General features: G+C 38.3%; 3 protein-coding genes across 3 annotated transcripts; 2 read left to right on the top strand and 1 right to left on the bottom strand.

Moving 5' to 3' along the window:
• The first annotated feature begins 4,728 nt into the window (after positions 1-4,728).
• LOC17899851 (aldehyde oxidase GLOX) lies at positions 4,729-6,581 on the top strand. The gene has a single exon (XM_006304731.2). The coding sequence runs from the start codon at positions 4,763-4,765 to the stop codon at positions 6,410-6,412; it is 1,650 nt and encodes a 549-aa protein (XP_006304793.1). The 5' UTR covers positions 4,729-4,762; the 3' UTR covers positions 6,413-6,581.
• Positions 6,582-7,174: 593 nt separating this feature from the next.
• Positions 7,175-8,191, bottom strand: LOC17898431 (histone H3-like 2). The gene is made up of 4 exons (XM_006304313.2): positions 8,019-8,191; positions 7,843-7,922; positions 7,655-7,745; positions 7,175-7,545 (listed from the first exon to the last, which is right to left on the bottom strand). The coding sequence occupies exons 1-4, from the start codon at positions 8,088-8,090 to the stop codon at positions 7,375-7,377; spliced, it is 414 nt and encodes a 137-aa protein (XP_006304375.1). The 5' UTR covers positions 8,091-8,191; the 3' UTR covers positions 7,175-7,374.
• A 1,068-nt stretch (positions 8,192-9,259) lies between these two features.
• On the top strand, positions 9,260-12,921 carry LOC17900877 (protein RCC2). The gene is made up of 16 exons (XM_023790110.1): positions 9,260-9,686; positions 9,813-9,874; positions 9,965-10,032; positions 10,158-10,279; positions 10,366-10,489; positions 10,600-10,651; positions 10,917-11,034; positions 11,132-11,162; positions 11,258-11,281; positions 11,368-11,492; positions 11,582-11,663; positions 11,745-11,867; positions 11,948-12,001; positions 12,074-12,143; positions 12,269-12,302; positions 12,378-12,921. The coding sequence occupies exons 1-16, from the start codon at positions 9,491-9,493 to the stop codon at positions 12,704-12,706; spliced, it is 1,614 nt and encodes a 537-aa protein (XP_023645878.1). The 5' UTR covers positions 9,260-9,490; the 3' UTR covers positions 12,707-12,921.
• The last annotated feature ends 2,928 nt before the right edge of the window (positions 12,922-15,849 follow it).

Raw genomic sequence — 15,849 nt, 5'->3', positions numbered from 1 at the left:
TTCTGACTTTATCAACTCCTTCTTAGCCAACAATTGTAAACCCTTTGTACTCATATGTCCCAACCTGCTGTGCCATAACATTGTCTGATCTTCCTTCCTAGTGGCTGAGTTTGCTTGCTCAACAACTGGTTTCCCATCCAAGATATAGAGTGTATCTTTGTACTCTCCTGCTAAAGCTTCTTTCCCATCATAGAACACTTGAAGTCTGAAGTTCTTAGACTGAAACCAGCAGCCTTGTGACTCCAACTGTCCCAAAGAAATCAGGTTTCTTTTAGCTGTTGGAGAGTACCTTACCTTTGTTAATATGACAATGGTGTTGTCATAATTAACAATCTTCACTTTCCCTATAGCGGTGATATCACAGTATGTATCATTTCCCATAAGGATCCTTCCCCCATTTATCTCTTCCAGATCAAACATGAGATCCTTTCTGTAGGTCAAATGATATGAGCATCCTGAGTCAAGTACCCAACCATCTCTTGTTTGTGATTCTGAAGCACTCAACATCATAGGTTCTGAGTAAATGCCCTGACCAACACTTGCTTCTGCATTACTGTATTGGTTCTTCTTTGGACAGTCTTTCTTGAAATGTCCCTCAGCTCTACATATCCAACATGCCTTAGCTTTAACCTTAGTCTTTTCTTTTCCTTTACTAGCTTGCTTCTTAGGATTAGACTTCTTCTCAGCTTTTGGCTTGTGCTGAACATAGAGACCTTCACCACTGGTTTTACCCAAATAGTTCCCCTTTTGTTTCAGTTCTGTTTCAAGAGAGTAGGCAGACTGAGTAATCTCCTTGAGGGTTATAGTCTCCTTTCCTCCTCTATACTTCAGAGTGTGGACTAGCTGAGCAAACTGTGATGGCAAGCTGTTAAGAACAATAACAGCTTGATCTTCATCACTTACTTCCACATCTAGACTTGCTAAATCTGAAATCAACTTGTTGAACACATCCAGATTCTTGTCTAGATTTTTATCCTCTTCCATCTTGAAACTGTAGAATCTTTGCTTGAGATAGAATCTGTTTGGCAGAGACTTGTCTTGATATTGAGCTTCTAAAGCTTCCCACATAGCTTGTGCAGTGCGATGTTTCATTACTTTTCTCAAGACCATGTCAGTCACGCTCATGCCTAGCAGATTTCTGACTCTCCTGTCCTTAGCTAACCACTTAGGATCTGATTCTAGCATTCCTTGATCTTTCTCAGAAACAGTAACCCCATCAATCTTTAGTACTGATTCCAGACCAAGAATTTCCAGCTGAGCTAACACTCTATGCTTCCATATGGAAAAATCACGATCCCCATCAAACTTATCTACTTCAAACTTGCCTTGAGTAGGTTCCATTTTATTCTATCTAAGGCTAGATCTGATCACAACCTAGCAAGAGAGAATGTCCAGAGAACTCCACCTAGAACAAAAACACCACCTCAAACAACTTCAACACTACGATAACACCTCAGATATATAACTAGAACTTTCCAAAACAAAGCAACAAACCCTTTCTGAGACAAAAAAAGATGCAACCTTTGACAATATTCAGAAGAAACACCTAGACTCAGAAACCAGGTAGAATCCTTTTACCTGCTGAGACTAGATCTTCTGATTCCTTTGAGATCTGAAGAGAACCTTCAAGCTGAAAACAACTTGACTTCCTTGAACCTCAGCTCTGATACCATTTGTTGAAGTTTTCAGCTTATCTTAAGTCAGAGAAACTTGCTTGTTAAGAATAGTTAACCTAAGATTCGTTTTTGTGTTTTGTGTTTAACAGAGATGAGAAGAAGAAGAAGAAGAAGAAGACACAGGGATTTACAAGTTCCCAAAGCCAACGTGGCTAAGGTACGTCTTGGTGAGCTAAACCCGTTCACAAGGATTTCATTAAGCGTTTAATACCGAGTACAAGAAACCAGACAAGATCATAAACCAAGAGAGAATCAACACTAGCTAAAGGAGAAGATAAGTTCAACCTCTAAACTATGATGCTCTCTAGACCTTTCTGCTTACTACTCACGCTCCTCTCTCTCTTTGTCATTGCCTCACCTTGTTCCTTTTATACACCTCATGTGTGTTCCCCTTTTACAGCTCACACATTTAACCTAGCGTAACATACGCCGTTACCATTGTTGCAGTGTACCCGTACGTCACAGGTGAAGACAAAGTCTGAGAGCCGACCAAACAGCTTTAAACCGTTGCTGCTTTTAGTCTATTGATGGGCCTATGAATGTGACAAAAGGCCCAACACCTTAACTCTGGCCTGTTAAGATAGGAACTGGATCGAATACTCACAAACGCGAAAGTAGGATGCATATATGATTAGCATTAGCAACAACTAAAAAAAAAAAACTCAAAGAGTCAACTAACCGCATTCATGAATGGAATGTCATCCGTCAATCATTAGATTTGGTGATACGGATATACTATTAATTTACTAATGTAAACATATGTTTACTAATTTTACTAATTGCTACTAAGCACTTGTATGTTTTGAGATATAGAAAATCCAACTAGATCAAAATCAATTTTACACCGAATTCAAATATGTTTACATATTCAAAACTTTACATCGTTGGAACAAACACAGTAACCCTATATATTTGAAATGCATGAATGTTTGCGATTTTTTAAAAGTTGACATGCGTTAGTTTATTCGGAGTTTATAAATTTCATATTTGTTATATATATATCAGAAAACTTGGGACGACCAAATGAATTAAAATGCAATGAACCAGACGATATAGCTCCTGGGAGGTCAAAAACATAACGGACTTTGACTTGTATAATATATAGTTTGCATGTTTGATGTTACGTTAACACAGCATCGCCATCATTAATTCGTCCTTTTGCAGTCTACCGAACTAATTCATTAATCTCATCAAATGATCGATTATATATAAATCCGTCGTTGAAGATGATGATGTGAAATCCAATAATATAAAAATCTTCATTCGACAGATGAGATAGTTCATATATCGTGTGTTTAAAATTATTTGAATGCAATCATAAACTAAGAAGGTTGACACCAAAGCAAAAATAAAAAAAAAAGAAGTTAGAAGAAATGGATCATGCTTATGTTAATATATCTGCACAATCTGAATAATAATGCCAAAAATGTTATTTCTATGAATGTCTAGTTCAAATGTAATTAACAAGAGCATGGGTTCGTTTATATCTGACACTAAGTCCATTTGTTGTGAAATCTTTGATAATATGTGTGTACATAACATTTGAGATAATTCTATATATGAATTAGAATTTTGTCGTACGCAGTTTAGTGTATATACATATATTAAGATATGATGTATCTTATAGAATTAATTAATTCTATTACAGGTATTTGTTTCATATGCTACGCCTTCTTATGTTTAACTAAACATAATTAGTGACAACGACTCATATATATCTTCCCGTTTAGATGATAAGATTAGTCCAAAGACTCCAAACCCTTAAATGTTTGAATATTAGAATGATAGAAATATTAATTAGTCCAAAACTCATGTCGATTTACCTGTCGAAAATTTGCTTTTTTGGATTAAGAAGTATAATGTATATATTGATTCTCGCTAGTTGGTCATTGTAATTAATCACCAATATAATACATATAATTCTCACAAATATATAATAACGGGAATACAACGATTCGACGATTTAATTATATATGTGCATGAATGTTTTTCTAAAAACTGATATGCGTTTATACTTGTTTTTGTTATTATTAGTAGAAAACTTGCGACGACCAAAATAATAATTAGTATGCAACGAATCAGAAAGAATAGCCCCTCTAGGTGAACTAAAACGTAAAGAACTCTTCTGACTTGTATAATATATAGTTTGCATGCATATATGTTTGATGTTAACACTACATCCCCATCATTAATTCGTCCTTGCAGTGTCCCAAAACTACTTAATCAAATCATCTATGATTATAGTTTAATTAAGCCCCTCGAGGATATACATAATGTGTTTCCTTCACGAATCATATTCTGATTTATGTATATCTGTAATAGTGATTATTACTATTTGAATACAATCATACTTTTTAAAAATATATATCAGATATGCTTTTATAGAAAAGAGAAAGAAAAAAAAAGAGAGAACAATATAATGAAATATTGGATCATCTATAATTATCTTCATAAATGCTTATCTGCTGAATTGTGGAAACCCAAACAAATGCTTATCTGCTGAATTGTGGAAACCCAAACATCAAAACATATATGTACACTGAAGACTTTATTCAATATCTATTAAATATCGCTTTGAATATAATTTTTTAATAATTATTACAATATAAAATAAAAATCAGACAAAGAAACTTCAATTGTTTCACAGATCCTTATGTAGCACAACTAATTCGCCGCTGAAATTTGTTGTTTTAGCACAATTAATTGGTTCTTTTGCATCGTTTCACACTAATCATAAAAACCATTTTGTATCACGGTTTTTAAAGGTTTGCAAATCGTTTTAAACTCAAAGTTAATACTCACAAACGTTTACGGTAGTGGACGGTCCCCCATACAACAATAATAGTATTGTCATTGTCTTTAAAAAAAAAATATCCATACATAAAAGAACTTGTTATTTTCCTTCAACCAAATTAATCACATAATATAATATCAAATTAATTATTCACTCGAGACGTTGAATATTGCACTATTTAACAATCATAACGTGTACTAATTGTGCCATCGACCACTATATAAACAACACAAGTCACAACACAATTTTCATCATCACACAACACAAAACATTTCATAAAGATCAAACAAAAATGGCAGCACGAGCCACATTCATAATCTATGCTCTCTTCCTAACCTCACTCCAACTCCTCCTAACACGCCACCTGTCCTCCGCCGCCGGAGGATCATGGAACGTCCTACTCCCCAACGTGGGAATCTCCGCGATGCATATGCAGCTCCTCCACAACGACCGTGTCGTAATGTTCGACCGAACCAACTTCGGACCATCGAACATCTCTCTACCTAACGGTAACTGCCGTAACAACCCCAACGACGCCGTCTCGAAAATCGACTGCACAGCTCACTCGATCGAATACGACGTCGCAATGAACACCGTCCGTCCCTTAACGGTGCAATCAAACACATGGTGCTCATCCGGTTCAGTTAGACCGGACGGTGTTCTCATCCAAACCGGTGGAGACCGAGACGGCGCGTTGAAAGCGAGAACCTTCACTCCTTGTAATGACAACAAATGTGACTGGGTCGAAATTGACAACGGTCTCTCGAAAAGAAGATGGTACTCTTCCAACCAACTTCTTCCCGACGGTAAACAAATCGTCATCGGAGGTCAAGGACAGTTCAACTACGAGTTCTTCCCCAAAACGACATCTCCTAACGTAGTCGATTTGCCGTTTTTGGCGGAGACCAATGATCGAGGACAAGAGAACAATCTTTACCCTTTTGTGTTTATGAACACCGATGGGAATTTATTTATATTCGCTAATAACAGAGCGATGTTACTCGACTATGTTAAGAACAAGGTGGTGAAAACTTTCCCGGCGATTCCCGGTGGTGATCCGAGGAGCTACCCGAGCACTGGCTCAGCCGTGCTATTACCGTTGAAGAATCTTGAAGCGGCTAAAATCGAAGCGGAGGTTCTGGTGTGTGGAGGTGCACCGAAAGGATCGTACCTCCAAGCTTTTAGAAGGAAGACTTTCGTGAAAGCGCTTGACACGTGTGCGAGGATCAAGATCAACGACGCGGATCCTCAGTGGACGGTGGAGACGATGCCGCATGCTAGAGTCATGGGAGATATGACGCTTTTGCCTAACGGAGATGTTTTGATTGTCAACGGTGGAGCTTCTGGTTCAGCTGCATGGGAGCTTGGTCGTGAACCGGTTTTGGCACCGGATCTATACCATCCCGAGAATCCGGTTAACAAGAGGTTTGAGTCCCTAAACCCTACTACAATCCCGAGAATGTATCACTCCGCGGCGGTTCTCGTCCGTGACGGTAGGGTTCTTGTCGGAGGAAGCAATCCTCATGCGTTTTATGAATTCACCGGAGTTCTTTTCCCGACTGAGTTAAGGTTGGAGGCTTTCTCTCCGGCTTATCTTGAACCAAAGTTTGCTACTCTTCGTCCCAAGATTCAGACTCCTAAATCGCAGTCCAGGATTAAATATGGGACGAATCTGAAGTTGAAGTTTACTGTCATCGGAGAGGTTAAGGGTCAGGTGAAAGTTACAATGGTGTCTCCTTCCTTCACGACTCATTCCTTCTCGATGAATCAAAGGCTTTTGGTTTTGGACAATGTTAAGTTTACAAGGAAAGGTAGATCAACTACGTATGAGGTTCAAGTGAGGACTCCAAAGTCGGCTATTATTGCACCGCCTGGTTATTATATGATGTTTGTGGTGAATCAAAACATACCTAGCGAAGGTGTTTGGGTAAGGTTACAATGATCCATGTATTTTTTATATATATTTTCTGGCTGTATGTACGTGTGTATGCTATATATATTGATTGGTTGAATTGTTTATTTAAGGAAGAACCTATTTTAATTGTACATGGATGTAATAAAATGTGTGTTCTCGATTTAATGATAATAATATAGCTGGATACTCTTTTTTTGTGTCGGTTGTTCATATATTGACATTGACATATAAATTAAAATTGCTTGATTGAAATTTAATTCAGCTAATTAACAAACTAAGTACTACATTTGATGAGAAAAGATCTGGCACAGCATGATTAAATGTTAGCTAAGACGATTTTATTATCAACTGGTTTGTAATGAATACGTTTTGTTGGAAACAAGATTTTGTAAAAGTCTACAAGAATTGGCTGATGTTTTTTATATAGCATTGTAGCCTGTAGGTGCTTATTACTTTATTGCTTACCATTTTGGTAAATGGTTATATACGAAATTGTTGTAAAGGTGACAAAATGAATAAATTTAGCTAACATAAAATATAGTTTCCTTCATTTTAATTATTCATTTTTGTCAATAATATAGTCTCTTGCCCTTATATGTTTTATGTTTATAAATTATGAAGTGGTGTTCAAAATTCAAAATAATTGCATATTGTGTACGTAATTCAAGAAATAAATTATTTATGGATCAAATATAACATGAGTTGAGATTGAAATAATCAGGAAAACGGTATGAAACAGATTCACGAAATGAAACACTTGATTACATAGTTAAGCATTCACGGAACAGATAGTTTTACTAACAAGAGGCAAAAGAGAAGACCTAAACGATTCAACCAGAGAAAGAAAAGAAAACACACAAACGGGTTCAATCAGAGTACGAATCGCACACACTATATACATGATTCTATCTCCTCCCCCATAAAAGTACAAACGAAAACAACACAAACGATATTTAAAATACAAATCCCATAGAATCATCAAGAACGCTTCAAGCACGTTCGCCACGAATGCGTCTAGCCAATTGAATGTCTTTGGGCATGATGGTAACCCTTTTGGCATGAATTGCACATAGATTCGTGTCCTCGAACAAACCCACCAAGTATGCTTCTGCTGCCTCTTGGAGTGCGAGTATGGCATGGCTTTGGAACCTCAGATCCACCTATGTAGGTAAATTCAAATCAGATTGTATATAAGTCTTTCTCTAAACGAATCCCAACAATAAATAACGAATGGTAAAAGAAGTTGGATCGGAATAACAAGTTACATACCTTATAGTCTTGGGATATTTCACGAACAAGACGCTGGAAAGGTAGTTTGCGGATCAGCAAGTCAGTACTCTTCTGATACTTACGTATCTCACTGTCCACCACCACCCACGAAAACGTAACAACCATTTTCAACATGTGAAAAACGATTTAAACCGAACCAGAAGAAAAGTAGAAAAACAGAAACTCACCGAAGAGCGACGGTTCCGGGACGGAAACGGTGAGCCTTCTTGACACCACCGTTGTACGGTCTTCTTGTCTTCTTCGCCGCCTGAGATATAAAACAGAATCGTAAAACCTCAGAAATCGGGTTCTCAAAACGTACTTTGTCAGTTTAACATAATCGAAGAAAAGACGACAGAAGAACCTTGGTAGCGAGTTCCTTCCTTGGACCTTTGCCACCAGTAGATTTCCTAGCAGTTTGCTTCGTACGTGCCATTTCTTCAAATCTTCAAAGCGAGAACGAGATCGATCGAGAGAAACAAAGAGACTTCCAAAGGATGATGATGATGATAACCGTCAGTAACTTCCGACAGTTTTTTTTTAATGATTGCGAGAGTTATAATGAAAGTACGTACGATGCATGTATGAAGAAGATTTCACTTATATAGAGCCATGTTTAAAGCGGTTTTTGTTTTTTTCCATTTTTATTTTAAAAAGACGGTTATTTTGGAGAAATTGGCCAATGATCAATGGAGCGAACCGGTTTTGGAATGCACACGAGGAAAACCAAGGCTGACGTGGCGGTGATCTTCGTCTTCAAATCTTATTGGCTGATGACGTTTAGTCGTTACTTTATGGGTATTTTTCTCAGATTGGGCCTAAAATATCCAAAGGCCTTGTCCATTTTTCAAGTGGGTTTTGGTAAAATAATAATTTCATAAAAAGGCCTTAAAATAATAATCTTTTTTTTTGCCTTAATTACAAAATAAAAAGTCAATTCTTTTTTTTTTGTTGGTGGAAAAAAAAAGAGTCAATTAGTAGTGGTGTATAAGTTTGTCTATTGATTTCCATATTTGTCTTTCTCAGTTTGAATAAAATATTTTTCTATTTCAATCTGTTTTTTGTTTCTTTTGCAATTTTCTTTTTTGAATAGCGTACTGTATGATGAGAAAAAGAAATAGCATACTGTATATACGTATATAAATTTCCCTCTTTCACTGAGATATAATAAAATAAAAACGAGCTACCAAATCATTGCACTTCTCAACACCTTAGAGAAAATAAACAAAGTAGGGAGAGAGAAATATCTTTTAATTCCTATTTTTAGGAAAACAAAACTTTGTAATTTAATAGCAACAAGAATTAAAAAAAACACATTAAGCTAAAGAATTTCCCACGAGTGAACAAAACAAAAAGATATAAGTGACAAACAAAAAAGTAAGAAGAGACAAACGTTACACAAAAGCAAAGCCAAATGAACAAAGAGGAAGAAAAGCAAAATATTAACGAATTGAATAATCATGATTTTATAATAGTAGTAATGTATATTCTTGGTAATATAGAAATTCCCAAATCTCTTCAATTTAATCACATCTCTTTTTATATATATTTTTGTCACCTCACTTTATCTCTCTCTCTCTTTATTTTTTTTTGCTTCTTTCGTAGTTCGCTGCTGTACTTTATATTTTGTTTTGTGTTTAGGGTTTCTGAATTTGGTTTCCATTTTTTTCTTCTTCAATCCTTGTCACCGTCGCTTCCGATCTGCTCAGCATCACTCACTAGTCGTTGTTTTCCCGCCAACTTTTGAGCTTCTACCGATTCGCCGCGTACCCACTTTGGATCTGCTTTTCGAATTTTGAAATTTTTGGAACCTTTTTTTTCCGGGTCGGACGAGTTATGGCAGATGCGATGAATTCGTCGGAGAAGAAGGATGAGAGCTCGGAGGAGAAGGGAGGTGAGCTTTTGTTTTGTGGCGCTACGGCTTGGGATATCGTTGGGAAACGCAAAGGTGGGATGGAAGGTAACTTGGTCTCTCCTACTCGGTTAAGGCCACTCGTCGGCGTTAACATTCGATTCGTCGCCACTGGTTGCGGTAACTTCCGTTTCTCTTTTTGCTTCTTGAGAGTTTTTTTTTTTTTTGGTTTGTTATCTGATCTGCGATAATGGAGAACTCGATTCCCTTATTTAACTGTTTATCTTGTGTAAATGTCTTTTGTAGCTTCGTTTCATTGTGTGGCATTGGACGTTGAAGGTCGTTGCTACACCTGGGGACGCAATGAGGTATGCTCTGATCCAGCTCCGTTTCTTTTTTTTCTTTTTTTGCATTGGGTTAGTTTGAATAAGCTTCTCTATTTTGATCTATTTGTTCAGAAAGGACAGTTAGGTCATGGAGATATGATCCAACGTGACAGGCCAACGGTTGTATCAGGACTCTCAAAGTGAGTTTCTGTTTCCTTGCTGGATTGATTCTAACTCTTTGTTTGAAATCGTAACTAGTGGCTGAAGCTTTGAATTGATTGTAGTTAAGCATTGAGCTTTTTGTTTTGTTCTGTTTGTATTGAAGGCACAAAATTGTGAAAGCGGCAGCAGGGAGGAACCACACGGTAGTGGTTAGTGATGATGGCCAGTCCCGTGCTTTTGGATGGAATAAGCATGGGCAGTTGGGTTTGGGTTCTGCCAAAAACGGTATGGAAAACTGTACCTGTATCTGCTTCTTGTGAAATGGTCTGAAATTTGGATCGTTCTAATGGTATGAAATTTGTATTTTACAGGCTTTGTTTCTGTAGAAGTTGAATCATCGCCTCTTCCATGTATTGTGTCTGATGAGGTCACAAACGTTGCCTGTGGGGCTGATTTTACAGTGTGGTTATCATCTACTGAAGGAGCCTCTATACTGTATGGTTTCTTTGTCTGGTCTAGTCTGTTATTCCGGTTTTCTTTTGCCTTTACAGGTCTCCATTTAGTCAAACGTCTTGCTCAATTTCAGAGTGTTTGTGTGTTTATAGGACCGCCGGTCTCCCACAATATGGTCAACTTGGCCATGGAACTGATAATGAGGTAACTTAGTTATCTGCGTACTTTAGATGTGCATCCAATACAAGTTTCAACTCTGTCTCTTACTTGTAGCTTATTTTCATGACTTGAGGTGTTTTGAGTGATTTTCTTTTTGGTTATTTGAAACTTCTAAACAAGTATTTTGAGATCTTGTTTCTTGAAAGGTTATCAATTTTTTTGCTACGAATTGATGAATAGATTAGGTAAAATGTCTCCCATCTCCATCATTTACTTTAAACCCGGTTACATTGTTTGTATTCCATTTCAGTTCAATATGAAGGATAGTTCAGTTAGACTCGCCTACGAAGCTCAGCCACGTCCTAAAGCCATCGCTTCTCTTGCAGGGGAATCCATTGTCAAAGTTGCATGTGGAACAAATCATACTGGTAGAAACCATATTTCTGTTACTCTTCTCTGTCCTCAATCTTTGCCTTCCAAGGAAGCTAAATACTCACTCTGATAATTTTTTTCTTTCTTAATCAGTGGCCGTAGATAAGAATGGGTTTGTTTACACGTAAGTAACATATCTGTTCAGAATTTTGGTTACTTTGAAAATCCAATTTCAATATATCTGACCATCAATTATTTATCTATCAAAACAAATGACAGGTGGGGATTTGGTGGATATGGAAGGTTGGTACCTGGCTCACATTAAAGCTTTTTAGATAGAAGTTAATTTCCTTCCTCTTCCTCATGAGAAGTTTGGTTGCCAATTTCAGGCTTGGACATAGGGAGCAGAAAGATGAGTGGGCTCCACGCCGTATTGATGTCTTTCAGAGGAATAATGTTTTGCCTCCTAATGCGATTGTATCTGCTGGTTCTGCAAACTCCGCGTGCACCGCTGGCAAGTGACTCTAATGAACTGTCTTTTTACCTTGTGTTAGTTTTCTGGTCCTATATTAAAAGTTCAATTTAACTTGTTTTGGATTTCAGGTGGAGGACAGTTATATATGTGGGGAAAGATAAAGAACAATGGTGATGATTGGATGTACCCTAAACCGATGATGGATTTAAGGTTTGTCTAAGTCAGATTCCACCAATTGATATATTACTTTACGATGATTAATGTAGCTTTATTCTTTTTTGTTTTTCACAGTGGCTGGAACTTGCGTTGGATGGATTCAGGAAGCATGCATCATTTTGTTGGTGCTGATAGTTCTTGCATAAGTTGGGGTCATGCTCAGTATGGAGAACTTGGTTACGGCCCCAACGGTCAAAAGTATGCCATACCATAACCCACGTTTTGTTTTAAAAACCACATACGATATCATTATAAACCTTGCTTCCGTCTTGTTTCAGATCATCTGCAGCACCAAAAAAGGTGGATATGCTCGAGGGAATGCATGTAATGGGGTGAGTTCTCAAATGTTTGCCTCGGAGAATATTGGAAGTTTTCCTAAATTCCTTGTGGATGTTTTCCTGTAGTGTGGCATGCGGTTTTTGCCATTCAATGGTCATAGTAGACAGAACAAATATCGCTGATCGGCTTGAGCAGGTAACAAAAGCAAGAGAACCAGTTCTTTTTAACTTGAGCCCTCAGTAGAAAGCTCAAGATGATAGTATTCTTCAAGGGTTGGTATTTCCTCATCGGTTTCCTTACACTATCTATTATGTCTGCAGCTCGAGATCTATGACGGCAAAGGATCATTAGAAGGTATTATCACATTTTTTTTTTTTGATCACGTACAGAATTTAAACATTTCTTGTTGTATTTGATTGTTGCGAGCAGAGAGTGTAGAAGAAGTCAAGGAAGAAACTCTGGTACCGAAGCAACAAGCTCCCAACAGAGGTGCTGCTTCCAAAAAGAGGAAAGCATCGAAAGCTTCTTCTGATTCTGAAGACAGTGATGAAGATAACAGCGACAAGGAGAAGGAACCTCAAGGTAGTGATGCGGACAGCGACTACAGTGAAGATGGAGAAGAGGCCAATGGCAAGAAACAGAGCGCTCGTGGCAGAGGACGTGGCCGTGGAGGACGTGGGCGCGGCGGCCGTGCCAGTAATGGAAAGGCTCCGCCGGCGAAGACAGGTGGGAGAAGAGGAAGGCCACGTAAGTCTTAAAACAACTCTGACTCAAAACTTCGATGTGGTTTCTGTTTAACAGTTTTTTGTTTCTTTCTTCACACAATGAGAGGGCTCAAAATGACTTTTTATATATTTTTTTACATTGAACATTTGTTGAAGTATAATTCCCTGGGGAATTCTTATCGGCCTCTGTATTTTAATGTAAACCACATCGAATGATTTATTTCTAGAGATAACATTTTCGACATTCAGAATTCAGATTCACTCAGAAAAAGAAAGAAACTGGTACGGATTTGTCCTTTACTTATTTGTAATGGCATGACATGAAGCATTGCTTTTTGTATATTCCTAAAAATAATCATAAATCAGCTCCTATAAATTTGTTAATAACTGAAGATATTTGATAATCGAAAACACAGTTTTGAAAATTTTGTTGTAAAAATGGCGCTCTGTCGGTGAGTGCGACAAAACCAGTAAATGAGTGTGCACGATCGAGAGATATTTGACTTAAGACGGAAGCAACTTAGTGATGCTTCTTCTGCTTTTAAATATTTTAATATAATCGCACTTTTAGTTAGGAGGTTTGGTCTTAAGGTTAATCATACTATTGGTTAAGGTCGTGAAAGGTTCGTTTCATCTTCACACGCAAGCCCCGCCGAGAGTATTATCGCTCAAAACTTTCTAACACTTTCCATGAATGAACTAACCAACCACCTTTGGCTTTTTAGTTGCCGACTACGGTTTCCTATGTTAACGTCTTCGTCTGCATTTAGTATTTTGCATTAACATATTTGCATTAAACTATTAAAAGTGGTAGGTATAAAAAGCAAAACAACTGAGTCAAAAAATTTGTTTACGAAGCCTCAAATGCATTTTATTCTGTTTTAATGTTCATTAGTCTTACTAAATACTTGTATACACGAAAATGAAAAAGAAAAAACCTAAGAAAAAGATCAGGAAGTGCAGGCTATACATGACTCTGTCACAAACGTTAGAATAACTATTCACACACCATCACTTTCACAAGAGAGACCCACAGCTTTGCTTTGTTCATATACCTTTTTTGTCGTAAAGCTACAAAACAAAATAAAAACATATGCCGCTTAGCTGGCATCACTGTGGATATGACACGTGGCAAAAATGTACGAGAGGGGCATGTCAATGTTACAATGAGTAGTGGTTAGGACTTTGATCAGTTTGGTAACAGAGGGAAACTGTAACGCCCGTCTCCGAAGAATCCTAGCCGGTACTGGACGTGCCAATGATCGAGGCAACATAAGTTTATCGAAGATTTGATCAATTTGTCGAAGATTTATCGGTACGATCGAAGTTTATTGAGAAAGATCGGTGTATGCTGTCGGAAATCCGAATGATCGAAGGAAAAGTTGAGTGTTCGGACAATAAAAGATTTTCGGACAAGTTTGTCGGAAGAGTATCGACCATTGCGTGTTTATCGGACCGGTTGTCGGAACTCTATCGAGTGGCTGTCGGTGATGCGAAGATCCGCTCGATATTTTGTCGATCCGATTCGGTAACCCGCCTGTGTTGGTAAGCCGAGATTCGTGGGATTGGATATTCTCGATGGTTGTTCGGAGAATCGGATAAAATCTAGAAGAAGATCGGAATAATGGATATTCCATCGAATATTCTCGACGGATCGGGAATTTTCTCGAGCCTATATAAAGACCTGCCGACCATTTGTTAGCGTTTTCACGCGTAAGAACCCTAAAGGCGATCGACAACCTTTTCATCGAGAAAGTTAGGTGTTTGTCGAGAATCCGTGAGAAAGATCGAGAGTAGATCGAGTAATTCTCGAGAATCTTGGTAAGTATCGTGTAAACTTGGTGTTTATCGATTGTTCTTCGAGTATTGTCGGTAAAAGAGTTAGATCTGTGCTCATGCTGTAGATCCGGGTGCTTTGCGAGAGTTTATTGGATCCGATCGGACGAGTAAGCGACAAGAGGTGTCAGAAAGTGAATCCGTGTGAGAAAGGTGAGAGCGTGACCGTGGCCGAGTCTTGGGTCGTTTTTATTGATTGATTCATTGATGTTTTCTTGCTTGTCATGGTTTATGTGTTATCGCGATAATGTCTTGATAGTTATTCGATGGTGGTTCCGATAATTATCTCGACGGTATGTTATGTTTATGGCTTGCTTGTTTAACTCCTTGAATCGATCGAAATGAATGTGATTTCTTGACTGTGCCAAGTGTGACGGGACGACCGCTCCACTAAGCAAATTCGTTTGCTTACGCCTCCTTTTGGATGCAGGAAATGGAAGTAATTCTTGTGGCTGAACCAGCTCGTGAGACGAAGGCAAGGAAAGGGAAGGATGGTGGATTGGGGTAGTTTTAATAATTCGGTCTAGTGTTGAAAACGATGTAATAGCTTATTAGCGAACTTGCCGTTTGTACTAGAACCTCGTTTGGAATTCAAGTAATCTGTTTCGCATTATTGACTTGTCTATCGATCTTATGCGGTTATGTTAAGTTTTGTCGAAAGTACCTTTGAACTTGAATGAAAAATTTTGAAAATTCGGGTTAGAGTCTTTCAAGTTGGTATCAGAGCATGGTCGATTCTAGGACAGTCTTAGTGTAAACGGGTTAGTATGTAAATCCATCCTTCCGAAGCCTGATGTCTCACGGTAAGACTGGTTATTTTTCTGTAATTAGAAACTAAGTTAGTAATAGACTAACTTAGTATCGAATCCGGTATTTGCAGATGGTTCGATCTGTTAGGAATGTGGGAAATGTTTCAGCAAGGAACGCTGCTCGTGAAGGAAATGAACAGCCGGCTAATCAAAACGCTGGAAACGTGAATGCGCCTATCGGTGGGGGAATTGGAGTAGCTGCTGCTGCCGTCGCGGGTGCTGTTCCTCCCGAAATGGGGCAAGTGTTGGGCGTGTTGGCGCAAATCTTGGAAAGATTAGCTCCACAGCCGGCGGAGAATCCACCAGTTGGGAACGCACCACCAGTGGGTCAGGAGAATAATCCATCGTACTTGACTGTGATGGATCACATGATGAAGTTGGGGACGAGTTACTTCTCCGGTGGTGCTGACCCTATCAAGGCGGTTGAATGGAGGACTCGGTTGGAGAGAAACTTCAACTCTGTTCGATGTCCGATTGCGTATCGGAAGGACATTGCTACACACTACCTTGCTGAGGAGGCGGATACTTGGT

Source organism: Capsella rubella, unplaced genomic scaffold (assembly GCF_000375325.1).
Source record: "Capsella rubella cultivar Monte Gargano unplaced genomic scaffold, Caprub1_0 scaffold_1, whole genome shotgun sequence".
In the NCBI taxonomy this organism is placed as follows: domain Eukaryota; kingdom Viridiplantae; phylum Streptophyta; class Magnoliopsida; order Brassicales; family Brassicaceae; genus Capsella; species Capsella rubella.
This window is presented reverse-complemented; position numbering and strand designations above follow the sequence as displayed.